Source organism: Phaenicophaeus curvirostris, chromosome 4 (assembly GCF_032191515.1).
Source record: "Phaenicophaeus curvirostris isolate KB17595 chromosome 4, BPBGC_Pcur_1.0, whole genome shotgun sequence".
Lineage (NCBI taxonomy): Eukaryota > Metazoa > Chordata > Aves > Cuculiformes > Cuculidae > Phaenicophaeus > Phaenicophaeus curvirostris.
In genome coordinates, this window is record NC_091395.1 from 8444267 (window position 1) to 8466996 (window position 22730).

The 22730-nt window shown below is 37.2% G+C and overlaps 1 protein-coding gene across 2 annotated transcripts; it reads left to right on the top strand.

The window, feature by feature from the left end:
• Positions 1-206: 206 nt before the first annotated feature.
• On the top strand, positions 207-18889 carry ABHD18 (abhydrolase domain containing 18). 2 transcript variants are annotated; one of them, XM_069855216.1, is made up of 13 exons: positions 207-364; positions 1179-1287; positions 4427-4511; positions 5586-5686; positions 7255-7333; positions 7423-7507; positions 8530-8557; positions 10781-10919; positions 12872-12961; positions 13635-13736; positions 15076-15433; positions 17526-17688; positions 18711-18889. In XM_069855216.1, the coding sequence occupies exons 2-13, from the start codon at positions 1196-1198 to the stop codon at positions 18760-18762; spliced, it is 1374 nt and encodes a 457-aa protein (XP_069711317.1). In that variant the 5' UTR covers positions 207-364; positions 1179-1195; the 3' UTR covers positions 18763-18889. The 2 variants fall into 2 exon arrangements, with proteins under 2 accessions (XP_069711317.1, XP_069711316.1); XM_069855215.1 differs by lacking the exons at positions 207-364; positions 1179-1287; positions 4427-4511; ... (1 more) ...; positions 7255-7333; positions 7423-7507 and adding an exon at positions 10290-10378 and having other exon boundaries at positions 8465-8557.
• Positions 18890-22730: the final 3841 nt, after the last annotated feature.

The following is a 22730-nucleotide window of genomic DNA, read 5'->3' on the forward strand; positions in this document are numbered from 1 at the left end:
TTAAGAATGACCATATTAAAGTGTGGCAGAATAAATGAACCTTCGATTAGAATGAAAAAACTCCATGAAATAAATTTTGCTATTTTGGAATGTGAAGAAGTTAGTAAAACCATTTTATAGAGGGATCTGGAAACACTAGAAAATAGTTGAAGGTAACTTACTAACCCTGTTTATTATTATTAAATCTGTTGTTTTCTTAGGTGTACACAGATCCTGGACCTTTTTTTGTGTGTTTTTTTTTTTTTAATTGAATAACCTGTATCCTGCTGCCTGAGAAACCAGGTTTGAGTTCTCTTCTTTTTTTTTTTTTTTTTCCCTTCCTTCGTTGTTGGAAGAGCACAGCAGTGGCTCCTTATTCACTTCAGTAAGTACTGCTTTCAAAATAATGCTCAGCTTGCTTAAAATCTTGTTGGCTCTAGCTATATTTGAGGTATATTTGCTGAAAGAGGAATGATACTGGTAAGGATTTTGATGGTGTGATTTCTTCCCTGAAGGGAGAGGGAGCATTGTTTTCAAAACCATAAGAAATGAGCTGGCAAAAATTGGAAAGGAATGGATAAAAGAAGGGTTAGGATATGAAGACAGGTTTACAAAAAACAAGTTTTCCCTGCCTCAGTGATTGGAGCTACTCTTTTTTTGTTGCTGTTGTTGTTTTATAAACAAATAATTATTAAATTAGAGATCGAGTCTTCTAGTTGTTTAAAACCAAATATTGTTTCAGGCTTCCAGTCTGAGATGTGTTTGTGGAAGCTTGTGTTGACCGCAAAGTGTTTGCTGTCAAAGCTATATTGACGGGACAGAGATCAATGCCAGGCATTGTTTTTATCAGTTCAGGTATGATACAGAATGACTGAAGATGTAGTTCTGTGACCTTACGTGCCTCTCTAGTTACCTTGTCATCAGTTATGTCATATATTTCTGGTTACATTAAGCAGGTTGAATTCCTACTCCTAAATTCTATTCTCCTAAAAAAGCCAGAGTTTTTATTGACTGTCTTTGTATTTTTGTTCAAAATGAAAAGAATTGTTGTAAATGCCTGGGGTTAACTTACTTGGAATGGAAATGGTTTTGCTTTTCATTCATACTAGAATAAGAACCTGCTGTGTGTTACAATCAATGAACTTGCCACTCATGTTAACTCCTTTAACTGCCTTGTTTTTGCCTGTTCTTTTTCCTAGATGTCAGTTTGCTGCTAATGGGTGTAAGTAAATTAGATGTCTTGTACAGGAAGCTTCTCCTCACTAAACTTTTCATCAGAGGATGGGGAAAGCCAGAGGATCTGAAAAGGTGACTTGTTAAAAAAACCCCAGCATAAACAGTGCTTTATATTAAAAGAAAAATCCCAACCTTTGAAGTACCGATGATTGTTACTCTCCTGTATTTAAAACAAACACACTAAAGTTAGTTCTGTTCAGGAAATCGAGTCTTTTCATGCCAAGGGAGGAACTGGATTTAGAAGAACCCTTAAGGAGATTTGCTAAATCTTTGTGTTTAAAGAGGCTTTTTTTTGAAAGAACATATATGTGTCCAGTTACATTTTTCACTTACACATACACGATAACGTACTTCAAGCAGCATCTCTGAAAGCGTTTCCTAAAAACAAAGCTTTCTGAATTTTTGCAGAGGAATTGTTCTGTTTAACATTGGAGAGGATCATGATAGCTTTCTGTAACTTCTTAATAATAATGAGCTTTAAAAATGTAAGATGTAATCAGAAGTTTCTCTCATAGCCTAAATTAGTAAGTCATTCTCCTTAGAGAATTCTCCTGAGGTTAAAAATTAAGTGACTGAATATTCTGCATTGTGTAGTATTTAAATGGAAAATGACAAGTCTGCATTTGTTAAGTTTGTTATGTATTGGAAAATCAATAAAGAATTTTTTATAAAACTACTGAAATAAATTTTTTTCAGCAGTGGAGTTATGGTGGGGGGTTGTTTTCTGTTTTTATGTCCAAGTGAAACATCTCTTCTTGAAATGTCACTTGGATTGCCTTGTATGTCTGTCTTCAGTTAATTTTTCTCCTGAGTGGCAGACTTCGCTACAGAATGAGAACATTGGATTTTTAAAATCTTTACTATACTTTTGTTGGAATAAGCAAAAAAGTGTGGGGTTTTGTTTTGCTTGCAGCATTTCTGTGTTCTGTTGTTTGTGTGTATCTGAAACAGGACATTTTAATGTTAGCAAAACCCTGTCTTAACAACTTCTAGGTTCTTGTTGAGACACGAGGCTTCACCCCCCCATCCCCATTGCCCCCCACAGAATTGCCATCTACGTAGGGGATCATCTGACTAGTTGCACTTCAGCTACTGCAATACTAGGCAAGACTTTTCTCTTTCACCGTGCCTATAAGGTAGTCACGCTGATGTCAAACAGCAGTAAGGAGGCATTGCTGATTCCAATGGTATCAGCTATGGCTCTTCTTCTTTCATAGTGTATAAAAAGCTTCTCACATGAGATCAAAAGTTGTAGGGGAGACACGAGGCAGGTTTGCTGGCCCACTGGTCTGAAAGGTGGAAGACTTTTTTCAGTATATTACCCCTGAGTGGGAAGAAGACAAGCTGTTCTCCAGCAGCTTTGCTTTACTTGGATGAAGAAGGGAGACCAGCACCTCCTCCTGACTCCTCACACAGGCTAATGGGAGGAGGGAGTACCACTCCCTAGCGTGCTTGTCCTGTCACGCCAGAAACAGCATCAGCGTTGTCTCTCTTTTTTTTCTAACTTGACCATCGTGAAGCTCCATTACAAGATACTATTAAATTTCTTACACTTCAAGCACTAACTGAGATTGACTGATACCACAGGCTACCTTGCTAGATGTAATGTGAAGTTTCACGTGCACACCCTTGATACGATGACTGCTGCTTTATCTTTGTCTTCAACTCATAAGTAAGGGTTGAAATTCCTCAATGCATGCAAGATTTAATCTTCAATATCCTCCTAAATGCAGAGTAAATATATAAATCCAGTATTTTTAGAGGATTTAGTGTCAAGCAAAATACCTCTTCATTTAGCCTACTCTCCACATTCATGTCTCACACACTTTGTTTTCTCAGAAATACTTAATATGCTTGCTGTTCTGTATAAGAAGAGCAAAGGGTATATAGCATGGTATTTTTGATGTGGTAAACTGAGTTTTCTTTCTGTCCTTTTGGTTTGGTTTTCTTTGGTGTCATTCCTGTTATACCTTTGTTCTGTACTTTCCACCCAAATCTGCTGTTCTGGTTGGTCAGGTAACATCATTCTGTGTATTTACAACCATGAGAATGAGCAAGTTATTCTTACCATAGTTTTTAAGGTTGGGAAGGCCACCTTGAAGGCATCTAGTCCAAGTCCCTATGCAAAACAAAGCTGACTTCATAGTTTACTCAAGTCACTTGGCACCTCATCCGTTTGAAGGTCCCTTGAGGATGGAGATTATTCATAGTTTCCCTGGGCAATCTTTTTCCAGCACTTAACCACTATCACTGAAACAAAATCTTTCATTATGTTCCAGAAGGAATTTCTTATATTGCAACACAGCTGTTGCCTCTTTTCCTCTCAGTGTACACCTCTGAGAAGGGTCTTGTTTAATTTCTGTGCCAGGCTCTGCAGCTCGTTTAAGTAGCAGAAGAAAGCAACTGGATTTGTCTCTTAAGTCTTCTGTTCCTTAGGCAATGCAAACCCAGTTCCCTTGGCGGGCTGGCTGAACGCAGAGGGTGTGCTGCTGGTCTTCCTAACTGAAATGATGTTCTGCTAACTGGCGTTCAGTTTGCTGTCCACCAGGAACCCTGTGCCTTTTCCTGCAGAGCTGATGCCTAGCAGGGATGTTCCCAGCCTGTGTTGTTGCATGGGGCTATTCTCTCCTAGCTGCAAGGTTCTGCAGCTCTATTGTTGAGCTTTAAGATATTTGTTGAACTGTTCCTCCAGCTTATCCAGGTTGCTCTGGTAGCCCTAACTTCCAGATATCACCTCACCTGACCTGTCTGTTTGTGTCATTCCTAAACTTTCCTGACGGCTGGTAGCAACCTATTTCCAGCTAGACTTTGGGTCATTGGCAGCTACACTTAGATGTCGACAGTCCAGCCTGTTTTTCACCCATTCGGTCTGTATTGCCTGGATATAGTTACAAAGATTTGTAGGTGTAGGAGGCTGGTATGTCTTAATTTAGCCCTGAAAAATGATGTGTTTTCAATATATGAGAGGTAAAGTACTTCAGAGGTGTGTAACTGCAAGCAATTTACGCGAGCCTTTTATTTTTGAAATGAAAAACATTCTTCTATACCTGCCCTGTGGTAGCCTGATTAATTTGTAAATGCAAAGCTGGCTTCATAACTTTTAGTTTCTATGTGGCTTACTTCAGCTTTTTATATAATTTATTATATATATGTATCTTCTCTTTTTTTTAGATTAAAAGTTGAATCTTCTCTACTTGTTTCCTTTCAACAGAATATTTGAATTCAGAAAGATTATTGGAAACAGGGAAAAATGCCAGACACTGGTTTCGAAAGATTACCCAGTGTTCATTGACAAGGTACTTAAAAGCCAGAGGTGATGCAGTTTAACTGAATTTATTTTCCTAATGGTATATAAAAGTGAAATCAACTTAGTGCTCACCAAGCTGCTTTTATAGAAGAGTTGAATCTTGATGCCATATGAATGTACAGTTTCCCGAAGTTTGATGTTGTCAGGGCTCGTCTTGCTACAGGGGTTGGCAGCTGAGAACTTGAGTCAGGGAGTAAAAAAGAGAGAGATTGGGGAATGCACCTCTGAAAATATGTTAATTAGCTTTTGCTGATCACCAGTTTTTGAACAGGTGGCATTAACTGAATTCACTGGTGTTCACAGTTGCTCTCTATCAAGAAAAAGGCATTAGAATTTATCTGTGAAGGAAGAGGAAGTGGGGCTTCAGAGGCAAAAGAAATCTATGTAATATAAGTCCTCAAATGCTCTTGGTTGGAAAAAGGAGACCTTGTGCTTCTCCAAGTGAGGTGCAGAAATCGATGTAATCACTGCCCTGAAGACATATCAATCTACAAAGTATGAATAGGGAGGCAGAAATGAAGAGCAGTTTTAAAGTCAAATACATGCACTGGTGATCAGTGCTGTGGCAAGTGAAATACTTCCAACAGTTTGCTCTTTTGATTATTTTTTTAAATTGAGCGGCTGTGGGTAGAATTAGAAAGCAATGGCAAAAATATGAAATGGGGCTGAAAGGCTGGGAAAATGAGCAGTTTCTGGAAGGAAATTGATATAATAAAGCAGTGACAGTACAGATACTTTTATTTTTTATAGTTGGGGGTGGGGTGTCAGATCTTAAAGCTCAAAAAAGGCTTGAAACTTAGTGTGTTATGGAAGATATTTAAAATGGGACAGCATGACACTTTATTCCTTGATTCCTTTAATAGTTCAATTAATAAAAGCAAATTTTGGAACAAATGTTTTGACTATGTTAATAAGAAATGTGTCGCTTTATGTGAAATATCTTTCAGCTTTGGTTGGTTTAAGTATGTTTTTATCCTGTAATGAATTCTTCTACTTTAAGATATTTCAGAGCAAGTTAAACACCAGTATGAAATATACTGTTATCATCCTCTTCTCTCTGTAGGTTGAGGAGCAATCTGACTGTAAAATCCTTGAAGGGCACTTCATTTCTCCGTTGGCTCATTATGTCCCAGGTATCCTGCCAGTTGAATCAATTGTTGCAAGGTAAGAGAAACCAAGTGGTATTTCCTTTCTGAAACTGGCACTGCAGAGAAATTTAAGTGGTCTATGCAAAGGTAATTTATTTTAATACAAATTATCTGTAAAATATTTCAAACTGGTTTTTGTACTAATGTGTTTGAATAGATTTGATCTCCAAAGTGAAAATGAATCTTATTTGTGTGATAGCTTAATCTGTGTGTAAATAAAAAAAAGTCCCTTAGTCCTGCTTTGTATTTTTCCAAATGAGTAGGATGCTGTAAATGAAGGATGCTATAGTCAGGAAACTAGTTTGTTTCGTATGTAGCAGAAGAAGCTATTTATATGAAAGAAATATGTTGCTTTGTATTTGAAGGAACCATTCCAGCCTTTCATTGCATTAAATATAAAATGCTGTACGTGTACTGAAATAATAAGTTAATTTAATTGCAGCAAGAGAATATGGTGCCTTTCTTACTTTGCAAACCACCAAAAAAAAATCCTCACAGAAAGCTGGGTGATCTGTAACAGTCAGAAAATAGCTAATGGCATTTTTGCTGGTTTCACACTAACCGCTTTTTGCTTGAGAAGTGTGTTCAAAAGGGGAACATGATTTCTGTTTGCTTTCAGTTTTGAGTTAAACTTTCACAATGGATTTTTTTCCCCCAAGTTTTGTTTAGTAACTTAAAAATTAAACATAGAAGTTTGTGAGCTCAAGTTGATACTGGCATTGCCAATTTTATCTGTATTCCTGGTTGGTGATTTTATGTGTACCTAAACAATTAACACTAAGGAATGTCAGGAAAAGTTTAATAGTCAAAACATCAGTTCTTTTCCACCTCTCCATTGGTTAGAGAAAGAAACTGTCTCTTAACATGGTTGGACTCATTAGTACCACACTGGAAAATGTAGCATACTGATTGTTACCTTATCTGTGTTTGCTTACAGTCTGTATTCAAGTTATGCTAATTGTTGCACTGGGTGGTATTGTTATGGTTTTGAAGTGCTCTAGAAATTCCCTTGAGATTGCTGTGGGCTTTGTGAATATTTGTCTTTGTAGGTAACACTGCTCCATCTTGTGGGGAAAGCGCTAGTGGCTCAGAAGCTATTATTTTCTTTTTCCCTTAAACTGTAAATAACTTGAGTATCAGCAGAAGACATTAAGTGATTAATGTTGAGAGTATAAAATATTTTCATGGTTTATTGGAGTTCAATTGTTTTTAATTTAAATATATTGCTCACCTTAACTTCAGGAGAAAAATAGTGATGCTGCCCGGGAGAGCTGGTGATACTTGTTTAGGGGGCTCTTCATCTGAAGTTCCATTTCTCCACAACTTAAATTGTGATGATGAGGTAGTGGTCTTTTTTAGGAACACGATCTTTCAGTTTGGCTCCTTTTCATGTTTGGCATTTGTTCCCTCCTACTTTTGGATTCTTTTCTCTGCTGGACGTGTTTATGAAAAATGATATTGTGGAATTGCTGGCAGTTTGCCTGCATGGGTTACAAAAATACTTCCTTCTCTCTTTTTTTTCTTTTTTTCAGATTAATTTTTGTAAATAGACAGACTTTGCTAAAATAGGTGTTTGTTTCTCAGATTTCAGTTCATCATACCCAGAAGATGGAATAGCAAGCACAGACCAGTATGCATTCACTTAGCAGGCACTGGGGATCATGTGAGTATGTAAAATGTAAAATTCGCTGTTATCAAGAAATTAAATAATCAGATTTTATCTTAATATATGTTTGTACCTGTTATCTTTAGTACTTCTGGAGGAGACGCACATTAATGGCACGCCCAATGATCAAAGAAGCTTGCATGGCTTCCTTGTTGCTAGAAAATCCTTATTATATCCTTTTGTGGAAAGCAAGATTCTCATTCACAACGTACTCTCCAGAAAGTAGGAGACTTACCACACTCGTGTAATAGCTGCTTTGTGGATCAGTTTCCAGTAGACTTCTTTGCTCTTTATGTCTATCCACTAAGTGTGACCATTGCATGAAACACAATGTGGAATGCAGTTAATGTAATATGCTGCTTTTACACTAGGTATTGCTTTGTCTTCTATAGATCCTTACTGTAGTTGTTAGAATGAAAGTTCTGATACGGATCTGTGTGTTGATCAAAGCACTGATATGATTCCTTTAGCTATGACAGAATGAAAACTGTGCGTTCTACGTTATTACAGTGTGGCTGCTGAACGTAGTGAGAGAAAAGAAGGTTGCCTCTAGTGCCTTCCCTTCTCAGATGCAACCCTTTGTACCTCAGCTACTTTTGAGAAATGCTGCCATTTAAGATCTGTTTCTTTTTCTAAAAACAGTGAAGTTCTGTCCTGTCATCAACTAACCAGTAACTTATGTAATACTGTTACCCTGTTTTATTAAACACGACCTCTAGTTGCACATTTTCCCTAGGCATATGGAACCACTGAAAGGTTTGGCTAAGAAGGGACCTTAAATCCCATCTAGTTCCAACCCCTGTGCCGTGTGCAGGGACACCTCCCACCAGACCAGGCTGCTCAAAGCCCCATCCAACCTGGCCTTGAACACCTCCAGGGATGGGGCAGCCACAGCTTCACCTGGGAAACCTGGGCCAGTGTCTCACCACCCTCAGTGTGAAGAATTTCTTCCTAGTGTCTAGTCTAAATCTTCCCCCTTCCTACCAAAAGTAAAATTTTAAGTTGCAAATGACATTGTCAAACTGCATGTAACTTGATTTAGTTCCAGTTAAACATTTGCAATTTAAGTTCCAAATTTTAATTAATCAATGTGTCATTTATGGATATGTCTTACTTTATTCTACTTTCTACTTGATTTTAATTGCCAGTTTTTATATAGAAATCTTGTACTTTCTTTAACTCGAGTCTTCTACATGGCTGTAGAAAACCTAAGGATCAACTGTAAGTATTACCATTACATTCATGGATACCATGTTTTGAAAATACCACTTTTATTTTTTCTCAAGAAGCTCAAAGTCATATGAACTTAAATAGTGTATTAAGAAAAAAAGATCTGAAGCGTGGACCACTTCTAACCTGCTACTGTGAAGTTGCCTGCCTTTTCTAGGCTGCTTTGTTAGATTTGGATTAAGAGATCACAGTGATCAGGAGATGAACTTGCAGAGTAGGTAGAGATGAGTGTGAATGCAAGCAAGCATCTCTTTATTTTCCAGATTGGCAGCTGTGCACGTACAAATATTGTAATTGTATTTGTCAGCTGTGAATCAGCTTTGTTCCTTACTTTCCTTTTAGAATTGCTAAGATTTTGCTTTTCCAAGATATTTTAAGGTGATTGCAATTAGACGTGTAAATGAATTTGATGTTGCAGGTTTGTTAGTCAGTGGGAACTTTAGCAATATTCAATATCTTACTGGAACCTGGCTTCCTCAGTCAGTTTCATAAATGTGAACTTGGAAGCTTAATTAAGCAGTCCTGGGTTTTTTGCTTTTCATGTTTTCCTAACCACTAAGCAGAAGTCAACAGGATACGTGTCTGAGGCAAAGCTGTGGGTTTAGTCTACCAGTATTTCTTAAAGTCCAAACATGAGCTGGTGTTTTAATTCTTTTTAATCCCAACTTGGACATTTAACATGAGTAGAAAATGCATAGAAGGCGATTTGTTTTTAAAGGGGAAATTCTTAAACCTGGCCAGTTCATTGGAACTTCAGTGGGAGCACTGTCTCACCCTGCAGCATTTTAGATTTTCTAGATTTTACTTAGATTGCAGCATTTGGATTGTCTAAATCCAACAGCTTAAAAAATTACTTTTAAGGAGAATATTTAATTTTAAAAAAAAATTCAAGACTTTTTTTTTCAAAGCAGTTGTTGAGTTTTATTTATGTAATTACCTTTACAAACTAAGATGGTTGTAAAATTGTTGTGGTTTTTTTAATAGGAAAACTGCTTAAACATATATATATTTGTTATTGCATTTAGACATGTGAGGTTATAGGAAAATGACAGGAGAGTGTGTGTGCTGGAATACATCCATTGGTGATTTTTTTTCCCACTTACTGAGGACCTGAGGCAGAAGAATAAACTAAATATTTTGGCAAGGCTGTTTCTAACCCGTGCCCAGTTGCCTGGCTTGACAGCTTAGTGTATGTGTGATGCAGAGGAGAATTTATGGAAGCAGGAGTGCTCAGCCCAATAATTGTCACACTGATACAAGGTTACAAAGTAGCAGCCTGGTTTTAGTTAATACACTAGTAACAGTGTTTAATAAATAAAGCAGCTGGAGAGGGCTGAGGAATCTCTCATAACAAAGCTGTAGGAAAGAATGACATTAGCCTGTAAATACCAGCCTGCAGCAGCTCCGTTCATTTCTTTGTGACTTGGCTGGTAAGCTCTGGCCTTGCACTTCAGCGCCTCACGTGTGATTATGTGCTGGCAGAAGAGGCCAGTAGCCTTTTGTAAACTCTGTGATACTGAAAATACACTGCCCCCCTCCCCACATCAGAAATGTATTAATTGTTCTGTAAAATAAGTGGGGTTTTTCCACTTTTTGAGAGTCCTCCTGATGGTTCAGCTGAATAGCTTTCTACTTTTTTCTGTTTCTTCTATGTTTTAATGCTTTGCAGTACACTACCTGAATTTCTCAGTACTGTGACAAACTTCCCACTTTACAATTTCAGTCTTACAGTGACACTGATGAGTGCTTCCAAAGCTGACATACTGATTGCTCTTCCAATGTTGTGTGCAATTTTTCAGTGATGTAAAACAGGTAAATAAGAAAAGAAAAAAAAAGAATTGTTTATGCAAATGAGTTGTATGTCTAGGACTCTATCGCTTTGATTCTGTTTCTAAAAGAACTTTACAGAGCATAAGATTACTACAAATCAGGTTCTGATGTTGGTAATGTCTGTTTCTGTAAGACCAGGCTGTCAGTTATATTAAATTAGAAGCTTAGCAGGTGTCTATTGTTCCTAGTACTCATTTAGATGAAAAAATACAAGTGCCAGAGAATCTGGACTTGCTTCTTCCTGTTGAATCAACAGGAGTTTGGTTCCAAAATTCTCTGGGGGTGTGGTCAGGCTTTGTATAAAAGTGTGTATAAAGTGATGAGAACTGTCAAAATCTAACCTTAGAAAATAAATCCTATATTTTCCTTTTCTGGGGAGAAAAGACGGTCATGTTTAAAAAATGTCTCGGACCTGTTTGTGATGGGAGGAGCTCTTGTTCTAGAATCGGCAGCTCTTTTGCACTGGCTAGAGAGAGAAGGCTATGGACCACTAGGGATGACTGGAATATCCATGGGAGGACATGTAAGCTTTTATATTTCCTGTTAGTAATTTTTGTTTTAACTTCTCATTTGATCATTTAGCATTCAGAAATGACTTGTTTTATAGTCGTCTTTTCAGAAGTACTTTAAAATAAACCTTTAGAGTAATGATAAACAATTTGTTGGCAATTCTCATGTTCTATGGTGCTCAATTAGTGTAATACTCAATAAGTACTATTAAATCGTAGAGCTGTTTGTCAGCCGCCTCCTGACAGGCTTAATATGAATATAAACTTCTCATAATTATGGTTTTTTTTTCCACAATGGGTGGGTGTAAATGTTTTCTGAACAAAGGTCTATACTGGTCAATTGCTGGTTCTTTCTCTGCCTCCATTCTTTTTGCATAAACTGTTGGGTTTGGATTCATCGTGTGAAATGCCTCCTCTTTGAAGGCAGGTTGTAATCAGGGTGACTTTTGGTGTTCTGCTCTCAACTAATCTTTTTTTTATTGATCATTAGTATTGATAAGACAGTTTTTGTGATGAGGTGCCTGGCATTTCATGTGCGACACTGTGTGTATTCAAACTAAACCCACAGTGTATTAGTAAGATGCTTGAAAGACAAATGCACAGTTAAAATATGTCTCTGCCAATAATGGCTGCTCTGTGAGACACAGATACAAAGCTCATTAAAACAACTTAACTCTGCTTTGCTGATCCTTGTTTGTTTATTGTTAGGAGCTAAGTAAATAATGTTAGTAATGTTAATGTCTACTGAAAGAAAAATTATTTTCCCCCAAAGCACAATTTTATAACTCTAAATATCATGAAGGTACAAAGCACCTTTGATTTACATAATCATCACCCTGCTGAAACAACAACTTGTGTGTTAAACATGTGTTCCCTGTCTTCTTTCTATATTCCATTGGGATAATGAGTGTCTGCACCACTAGTCATGCAGGACACTTGAAATGCTGGGCAAATGCTATGGCAATAACCACGTACCATGTTCTGCACTGATGTAGAAGGAGGCAAGATCTGAGAGGACGAGTCTGGAAAATCCTTTGACTTTTGCCTTTTCTTAGTCCAGAAATATACTTTTATGGCTAGTCCTGACTTACTTATAGGACTTCTGCTACAATTTAAAACCATTGAAATAAATATTTTATGTTGGTCATCTTTAGAACATGTTTTACAACAGAGCTAAAAGGCTAATTCAGCTATAGTGGTGAAGACAGCTGGGACTAAAAAGAAAGTCAGTTCCTGGCTATCGGAATGTAGATATGTGGTGTTCTTGTAACTTTTTGTTAATAAAAGGAATTAGAATAGAATTATAGTTCTGTCGTATAAACCCAGTACTAGAACATCTGGCACAGACACAGGATATTTTGTATTAGGAGGTTTACACTGTTGTTCTGTTTGGAGCAAGAAAATCAAACTTATGTTAAGCTGCTTTGCTCTGGTTTGGTTTTTTTTTTTTGCTAGGATAAAGAGAATATTCACAAAAATATGTTCTGATATAAAAGTAATAGTTTAAAGCACAGAGAAGAGTCAGTGTAGCATGTTGAATTCCTTGTTTTCCACATTGGGTATACAAATTTTAAAAGTATAGAATTTTAAATGGTCCTTCCAAAGATTGCCTTCATTTTGCCATGAAATAGGCTTGCAAGAGCTTGATTAAAAGGCTTTATAGATGTTTTTTATGGTTTTAAACAACTGATACTGGATATTTACTGGGAATTCTTATGACAAAAACCTATTCAACCTTGAAATTAGTCCTGCATTGAGCAGTGTTTATTGTTAGGGAAATCAGTGAAGAATAGGCTTTATCTTCTAAATAGGTTCAAGTATGTCAAAATTTGGCACAGTCCTCAACTGCTTTGGCATGGCATATTTGTTTGATCCTGTATAAATAGATAAGTTGAAGGTGAGAGAGTTCTTTTTACTGTATTTTGAAATCAATATTAAAATATGTAATAAGTGCCTTTGATTCTAGATGGCTTCGCTGGCAGTGACAAACTGGCCTAAACCATTGCCGTTGATTCCGTGTCTTTCCTGGTCAACAGCTTCTGCAGTCTTTACTACGGTAATTAACATAGATTTTTGTTAATATACTAGAATGCAACCAGATATCTAAGTTAAAAGGTTTGGGCAGGCCACATTCCCCTTGTCAGGGCATTTCATCACCCATTGGCCTCAATTGGTTAATGACGGCAAAACGCAACCTTCCTGCTCAGGATATACAGCACATGATAATGTAGCTGTGAGTTACTTCAGTCAATTAGTTGTGTGCCAAATTAGAGGCTGAGGCAGCTGATGTGTGATTAGAATCCTGGCCTGGATGTGGGAAGGTGAGGAAGCAAGCCGTGAAAACTTGTTTTGTTCTGCTTAAAGCCTGGCTTAAATAGTCGGGTGATAATGCTGCTAATGCCATAAGGGGTACCTGTTTTTACTGCTGCTGATGGGGTAGGTGACTGAATAGACTGGCTTTGGCACCCGTTATTGGCTTAGCACAGTCTAGATGTGTGTAAACCCTAAGTGGGACTGTTTCTCCCTTCTTTCTTTTTCCTTTTCTTTGTTTGTTTGTTTTTTAAAGGGAGGTGGGTTTCCATGTCCTGTGTTATAATATGAGTTTACAACTTTGATAAACTTGGGTAGAATTCCCCAGGAAAAATCAAATCACTAAGACACGGATCAGTTTTCTCTGTATATCATTTTGTTAGAGTGTGTGTACTGGACACTTGTGTTTTTAATCTCAGGGTGTTTTGAGTAAGGCAGTGAACTGGAGGGAGCTAGAGAAACAGTATTTTACCCAAACTGTTTACGAAGAAGAAATCATTCAAATGCTCGAATACTGTGGAGTAAGTATAGTTTATTTTCCCTATTTCCTGGTACTTTCATGTGCAAATCTAACAAATAATGTAACTTCTTTTTACTTCCAGTAAAAGCAGCCAACTGTTAGCTAAAACTGGTTTGCCTGTTATTTCCTTGCATTGCTGATAAATTTAATCTTTGAAGGAAAACCTTCTGAAAACCAGAAGCCAATATTTTGGTTTTATAAAGTGTGCTAAGCATAGCCCTTTCTACAAGGTTTTTTTTCGTGACCACGCTTAGTGTAATCTGCAGCATAAAATGGATTTAGTCAAAACATTGAAGCTGTAGATAATATTTCCCAGTAACTGGCTTTATAGTCTGGAAAACGGATAGCCTGGTGTGTAAATATGAAAACACAATTTACTGCCCTTTGAAGCAATTGCTTCCAAATATTCAATGCTATAAAATATTTTTAATTGGTGGCAAAATTAAGATACTTTTCTAGTTTGTAGTGCCAAATGTCCCTTTCTGTTTGTGTGTGATGCCAGCCCTCCCTCAGCTTTAGACTTTATCACACAAGCGGCTGGGATAAGCATAGGTAGAGTTTTTGTAATTAGCTTCCTGCTCCAAAATAGAATTTATTGTCTGCATAATTTTTTTGCTTTCTTCTTGACTTTTTTTGACTAGGGTTGACTCTTCCCCAGGGGAAATTCGTTGCCTCACTGCTGTTTAAGATTGGAGTGATAACTTTTTAAGAATTGCTTATATGTTTCAGTGCTGTCTTCTAGCCGGTTCTGATAAATACCTTTTTTCCTAAGATTCTTTGTGACAATCCTTTTTCAAATATCTTGAAACAGAAGAAGAGGGGCTGGGGTGGAAATATTGTAGTTACTTAGGCGCTTTCCATTTTTAAGTAAAATACATTCCGGGAACACAGATAAAGTGAAAAGAAGAAACAATTCAAGATGTTCAACTTGTGTCTTCGTAGTATTTAGAGACATTAGATTTTTCATTGGATTTCCTAAACCTAACATTAGACCTGGTGGGACATGTTTATTGCCCAGAAATTTAAGCTTAAATGACTACAATTATAAATTCAGAGTTTTAATATAGAATTAAAACCAAATATTTGTATCATAAGTTACCAAATAGAAGTACTTCCTGCATGTTTTTAAGGTGACAGAAATTTAGAATGAAATTATCAAGACGTTACGATAATCAGGATTTAGTTGAGTGACGGGCTTGCTGAAGATAACCAGTACTGCGAGCAGTGCTGTCTGCATCTTTTTTTCTTTGTTTTTAATATCGAGTTGATCTTAAAAATAAGATTAACCAACTGATTTAAAGGAGAAACCCTGTTGTTGTTGGCCTGTTGTCTTTGTGTAGACAGATTCTTTCAAGATGGGACAAGACTTTGTTAAAAACTTCCCTGACAGTGTGGATAGTCTGGAGGATGTGGATGTAACTTCTAGAATGTTCAGCCTTGATTCCTCAAACAAGACCGTTCACAGCTTTCCCACAAATAAAAGTACTCTAAGTGCCTCATCAGAAGGACTCTTAATACAAGAAGCTCCTACAATCCAGTGCATAAATCAAACATTTTCAACCAGTAGCAATAAAAACTTCACCAGCCCACAAGAACACAAGATAAATAAAAGAAGAAAGAACGACACTTTACAGAGAGAGTCATTAAGGTTCATGAAAGGAGTAATGGATGAATGTACCCACGTAGCTAACTTCTCAGGTATGTATGTATTTGTTTGAACGTGCAGTTTGGAAAGTTGAATAACATATGAAGGAAGGAAAGGTATTTTCTTCCTTCTCCAATGTGTAAACTTGCCGGGACCTTAGCCAAAATACAAAAATATCTCGAGTGTTATTCAGTAGCATCAATTTACTTCTCCATTTCCAAATTGTTCTTATGTTTTTTCTTAGTGTCCATCTAGTGGTGAAGTGAATTAAAAATTTGCCATTTGGTATCTTTGTTCATTTTTTTTCCTGCCTGCATGTGGCTATTTTCAGATGTGAGTTAGTGAGAATTTGTATTATTTAAAAGAACAAAACATCTATGTGATCTGGGTGATATGTAGATGTAATTGATCTGCTCATAAGGTTTTTCAAGCAGATTCAAATAAATCTCATAAAGCAGAAATCTGATACTGGCTTCAGATAAAAAGTAGCCTCCGTGGCTAAGAAATAATCTTGAATGGTAATTTAGACAAGTGTGACCAGTAAAAATGTGCAGAGGTCCTTCTGGGATGATGCACCCTGGTGAATGCAGTGTTTCTCGGGACAGGCATAGGATACTGAGAGAGCTGTAGGCCAGCAAGGCCTTAAATTTGATGAACCTGAGTGTCTTGGCATCTAGGACAGATCCCTTTCAACAGCCCACTTACAGGCAATGATTTCTTCCTAAAGGTGATTGAAAGGGTTTTGCTGGGATGGGGGGCTTGGAATTGCTTTTGTGGCAGTCCATTCAGACAAAATGGTTCCACTGTACGTGTACCCACTGAAGACTCTCAACCTGTCCTAGGATGTACTTTGACCTCAGACAGGTTTCTGAAAGGTCTTTCAGACAGGTCTTTGAATGTCAAAATATGCTTGATCCTGAGACCCTGTGCCACCTCATTTTTAATTCTGACATTCCAGAAACAGGAAAAAAAGAAAAACCAAAATTTCTACACTAGCATAAATTTCTTGACTTGAGCAATGTCCCAGGTCACTGCTAGCCATGGATGTTTTGTGACAAATACCAGCAAAGTGCTTTCCTTAAAGCTTTAAAATTTATTTCGGTATATAGAAAAAAACCTGTAAGCTTTACTTTAAGTACAGATGTTCTTGTGTATCTAGAGTTATCACTTCACTAAAGCATTGACCTTCCTTGAAACTTAAGAGGATGTGTGATCCCAATGCACTTGTCAAAGTGATGTCGGCCTTCCTGTCATTGTCTCCCAGGTCTCATGCTCTGGGAGACATTGCATCCCTACCGGGGCCTCCTTGGAGTGCATCTGGAGAGGAGCTTCAGAAAATCTGCCTAATGCTCAAATTTAATGCAAAGTTGAATGGAAGACTAGAATCTATCTTGGCATCATATGCCCTCTGTACATGATCTACTATATATGAAAAGAGAGGGTCTAAATTATTTGTGACACCCCATTTTCAAACATTTTGTCTGATCACTGTTTTCCACATCACATATATTCTTTTTGAAGAGAGAACTGTTCTTGTGCCCAGCATTGTTTTGGTGTGATTTTTCTTGACATCGTTTTAGTGTTGTGGTCATCAGATTGGTGCAATTGGATTAATAAATCTTTATAACGACATGTTGGAAATTTTATGTTATAACTGAAATATGCAGGAAATGGGAAAGAGAGTGAAGATATACTGCGCTTTGTCTGACCTTTCATACGAAAAGTTGTCTTTTTTTCCTCTCCTTGAGGGAAAAAAAATTCGTAAAGCTTCTACTCTGTTGAATTTCAGATGTTTCCTGGTTCACTGAAAAAAGAGATCTTGGAGAGCTCACCTGAATGCTGTTATAGAGTTTTGATGATAAGAGGAAAGACAATTCTCCTGCCATTCCTCAAAGACTTGTAAAGTTTTCTGCTTTAAGGAAGGGAAGGAGATAAATTAATTTTGTTTTCTATTAATGACCTCTCTACTGTAATATCAGAACCCAGGTGAATTCTGCTGGAGACTTCAGAAAATATGGTTTTATTAAAGCTTAGAATACTTTGAATTTCTTTATAGATAGAGAGCATTTTTACAACAGAAATCTCAGCTATCATGTTTCTGTTTCTTTCTTGAGATGAATTAAATTTTGATTTGATTTTCTTTAGTTCCTGTTGACCCAAGTTTAATCATAGTTGTACAAGCTAAGGAGGATGCGTATATTCCTCGAACCGGAGTGCGCAGTCTTCAAGAAATCTGGCCTGGATGTGAAATCAGGTACCTGGATGGAGGTCATGTCAGTGCCTACCTCTTCAAGCAGGGACTCTTTAGGTAAGGCAAACAGGAACGTTTAAAAATAGTTGAGAGTTTAAAACCGTAATCTTGAGACACACAATGCTTCTTCTAGAAGCAAGTCTATTACTCAAAATCAACAAATACCGTATACTGCTTTGGAGAACAAGTTCCTGAATCTGAATCTGAAATAATTTGAAGAGAAAGTCAGCAGTTCCATTTTCTGAGCAAAGAAGAGGTGCAGCGTAGCTTGGACCTTTCAGTAAGCCAGTGGCAGGAGAGTGAGCCTTCTCACTCTTCTTTTCACATAAAAGCTTTTAATTCGTTTGTTTACTGGACACTAGAAAATATTTTTTAGCAGTGACTGCTTATGTAGCGTTGTGCAGCTGTTGTCTTTTTGCCAATGTCTTCTGAGAGTTAAAAATACCACACAATTGGAGATGAGAAATTAATGAAAATATGGCTTAACTGCAAATGAACAGTACTTGCGTGAATAGCAGTAATACCAGGCATTGTCTGAAGAGAGTTATCTATATAAGTTATACAAATGCAGTTCTTAGTTTTAAAAACTTAATTTCTTGTACCGTTAATTTTGAAATACAATGAATTAGTAAGGCTGTACATCTCATTTAGAAAGTCTAAGCAACAACAAAAAGGAATACCAGCATACCGGGTCAAAGTATGCTAGCCACTAGCTTATTGCTCTTTCAAATTTCAGCCTTTTATTTGTGACACTTGCTCAAAAATTATAAATTATACATGCCCCTTTGATCCATTTCCTGACATGTTTGAGTAGAAGACTCCTAATCCATTAACATTCGCAAGCCTGTAAAAAAACAGTCCCACTTATTCCTGAAATATAAACATATTACAGATTGAAATGAGAGATCTCAGAAATAAGTGAAGGAGAAAGGACTACCCAATATCTTAGTTTTATCAAATGCTGTCTTGAAATAGCAATGATTGATAGCTTTATAAGTATATTTGTACGTGTATGGAAATCTGCTGCTTACATCCACCCTTACCCAAATCATGCAAATGATATTTTTTTCGTGTTTTAGGCAAGCGATTTATGATGCATTTGACCGCTTTCTTCAGAAATACACCGTTTAAAAATCTTCATAACATTCAAACTGATCTCATTTGTACTGCCACTTACTGGAACTCATGTTTGGACAAGAAGCCTCTTGCAATGTTGACTAGACAGTCACTGACTTTGACTGTTCTAAGTAATGAGTATGGAAAATGGTGAAGTACCAGCATTACTTCCATTTCAACCAAATGCCGTCCTGACACACTTCCTTCAGCTTTATCTGTGAAAAAGCAATGGCAGTATTTGTCAGTGCATGAATGGTTCATGTGCTTCGTATTTAATCACATTGTGTGTTCTTTTGGTTCTGAATAAACTCTGAATGGGGTACCAGCTGGAAACAAACCAATCTAAGTATTGAAAGAATGTAAAATTTGCTGCAGGGCTAAGATGCTCACTGGCCTTTAGTGTCTTTCCTGTTGGTTCCAGGTACTTTGGTTTCCTCTTCCTTTCTCGTCTCCTTTCTCTTCCTATCATGTTGTATTATGGCTTTGCCAGCACTCGACCTCTTGTGTTCGTCACCAGTTTTCTCTCTTAAGAATTGAAAATGAACTGCAATAGAAGAGGCAGCATCAAATCTTGCAAAAAGAGACTGTGGAAATTCAGGGAAGAGCGAGCTGGAGAGAAACGTTTTCATTCAATGTGTCCATGAGATTTTTCTGCCACTGAATTAAACAGTGCCATTCCAGAATAATCATGTAGCAGTTCATTGATTGGTTTCACAAAACTAGAATGAGTGGAGTGTTTAAATGTGTTCAGTTGGGTAACAAACTTTTTCTGCTGGAATTTTTTTAGAATGCTAGAGGAAATAAGAGTGTAATCATTTTCCTGTAGAAGCAGTGGCACAGAGAATTTGATTCTAAGCAGTTCATTCAACGGCAGATTATATGGTGCTATGAAGACCTGTTGGAAATATTTCAACAGATCCTTTTTGAAGTGCACTCAGCGCTAATAAGCAAAATATATAGTATTAAACATGTATGTGAGGCTAAGGCTGATCAAAACAGATTAGCTCCTTATTTTTCAACACTGTGTTTTTAATTGGATGGAAAATAAATAAAAGAGGATTATGAGCGTGTTCAAGAAAATCCAAAGTCTGTTATTTCCTCTTTTGGGATCAAAAGTGCCAACAAGTTACAGTAGAGTAAAAGGTTGTCATGCATCAGCTGTAGATGCTATCTGTCCACGTCTTATTTTGTGGCAATTGCCTGTAACATCCTTGAAGAGCTAATTTGCAGAGTAAGTGGAAACTGAAACACTTCACTATTAATTTTAGTACAGTAATGGCTGGAGTCACACAGAAACAGAGGAATTAATCCATTTCCATTTCTCGGGATATGTGACTTCTACACCTTTCAAATCAAGCACTTCACTGATCGCCATCGTTAACGTTTAATGATTCATAGTAGGCAGAGTATGAAGTGGAGTTCAGTTGATATAAATATATTCTCCTGAATTTTATTCTGCCAGACAGGACTAATCTGGGCAGAAATCATGGTTCACTTGAAAATCAGATAGTTCAGGTAAAACTGAAGTGCAACTACTTGTGATAACTCAGATTATTTAACATACAAATCTACTGAAAATGCAAAAGAAGTTATATTCTGTTGGAAGTTAAATTGCTTGTTTGAAGTGTTTTTTCTTCATTTCTTAAGGCAGTGTTGGTTTTATATGTATTGGAAGCAAGTGTGAAGTGACTAGCACATTTAAATAGAATAAAACACAGTCTGTTGGAAGATTTAAAATCAAATATTGATAAGCTTACAACTTTACAATTGAAAGCTTGGATGTTCTCCTTAGAGATTTATGGGCTTAGCATTTTACAAGTTCATTCTTACAAGACCATTGTCTGCTGTTCACCAGCTTTTTTACGTCTCACATTTTAAATGCATTTGTCTGTTTTATGCCCTGTTTCTGTTGCAGCTATGAGAAAGGGAGATAACTGGTGGCAAGGAAAAGGGCTTGAATAAATGGAGTAAGGCAGGGAGAAAGCACACAAAAAATCAACTTCTTTACGCTACAGAGTGTAACACGCCAAAGTAAATATTTTCAAAGCGCACAATACTAGGAATTACACAACTGATGGGAACTTGACATCCTGAGGTTAGTGTTCTGCCTTTGTTACTAACGAGGTTTAGTTTGCCGAGAGGGCTTACTCTACATAGAATCATATTTATTGTAAGGGAACTCCTGTTTGAGAGAGTGTCTTTTGGGATAAGTAGTGAAAGACTAGTCTCTGACATGAATAAGAAATCCCGCTTTGCTTTGTAATGACAATTGTGTTGCCAAATGTGAAAGCCCAGTAACAAGCATTTAAGAAATTTCTCAGGTTAGACTATCAAAAAGGAAAAAATGAGCTCTGTGATCTGTTTCTGCCAGTTACTAGACACAGGCAGCTCTTAGCTGGTCTGTGAAGGGCGGAATCTTGCTATGTAAATGTTTTTAACCTTTGGAAAGCAGACTTTTTAAACCAGATTTTACGGTTAATTCCTAAGAAAGTATTGTTAGTAATCCATTTTGATGTTAAATGAGAACATGATTTTAATCCAGCAATTACATGAGAAAAACGTTGGATTAAGGTACCTGCTGTTTGGATCTAGTGCAGGAAAACAATTCTGTATGTCTTAAATTCATTGTCAAACTGGCCTTGATAAATTTTTTTTTGTTTTAATGTTTTTCAATAAAAATCCTAAAAAACCACTTAGGTGTGAGGGGTTTATTTGTGTTAAGAGGAATTCAAACAAAACGCATCTCACTGTCATCCTGTAATCCTTTTTTTCCTACTAGAACTGTAGCACAAGAAGAGTAGTTCATCTACAGTACAAGATAAAAGCTTCACATAACAAACACTGCTTTCGTCTTTTTCTACATGCTGTACTCAGTAAAGAAAATAAGCTTGTGTCATCTGGGTAAGATTCCATTGTGCTTCCAGTTTTATACTTTTTGGTTGCTTTATTGTGCCAGAGTTTCCTGAACTTATTTAAAGTCCTTTCTTTTAAAGGGGTCCAGAACCTGTACAACTTCTCCCTGCTTGCTGCTGTGTTCCAAGCAAGGGTGTGTTGTACAGTAGTCAGCTCGGAGTGTTTTGTAGCCCTGTCCAGCTGCTATTGAAAAAAAATCACCGTCTGTTGATGGTCACTTTTTCACAGTGGGAAGGTAACCATAGTGGTTTGGAATCCTGCTGCCAGGAGAGGAAGAGGCTATTTAATAGTCTGTGGTATGAGTGGGAATATCACATGCTAGCTGAAAAGCTGCTTTGGACAGATAGAGCCGTAAATGTTACCAGCAGGTGCATCTTTGGGTCTTGATGATGTTTATATGCAAACAAAAACAATGTTTTGGAAAATCGTTGTGGCTTTGTGAAATTGGAGTGGTCATTCCAGCAGAAGCTTGCCTGTTGTTCCCAGCAACCACGAGGCAATCAATTTTGGTGCTCAGTTACATGCTCTGAAAAGTGAGGGCAGCACTTCTGCATGTTCATGCTGAGACCAGCCTCATGTGAGGACAAACAGAGCAGATAGTGCTTTTTGTCTACATTCAAAAGGAAAAGCTCAGGACAGAGTGGCGGGTTAGGTTTGGCGTATTGTCCATGAATAACCCAAGAGCATTTTTTTAGAATCTTGTTGACACGTTTCTCCTCTGGCACCATCTAGAGTAGAGCACATCATTATCGAATGGAGCTGTTTGCAGTTTTTTTTCTGCAAGTCTGAAGAAAACCTCCCTGAACAGTGACCGCTCAGCAAGGACAGATCACTTGTGTGGCAGTACTTTAGAAACTCTGCGAAGAGGTACTGATATTTTAATGAGTGGAGTCTTACTTTTTTCTTACTGAATGAAAATGCACGTATGTAGGTTAGTAGAGTAGAAAGTGACAATCTTCAGATCCTCAGCTATATTTGTTTCGTAGCTGCTAACATTTTGAGGCAGTTGATACAATTTTTATTTATCTGAATTGTTTCTTCTGTCACTTTAAAATGTTGATCTTAATTAT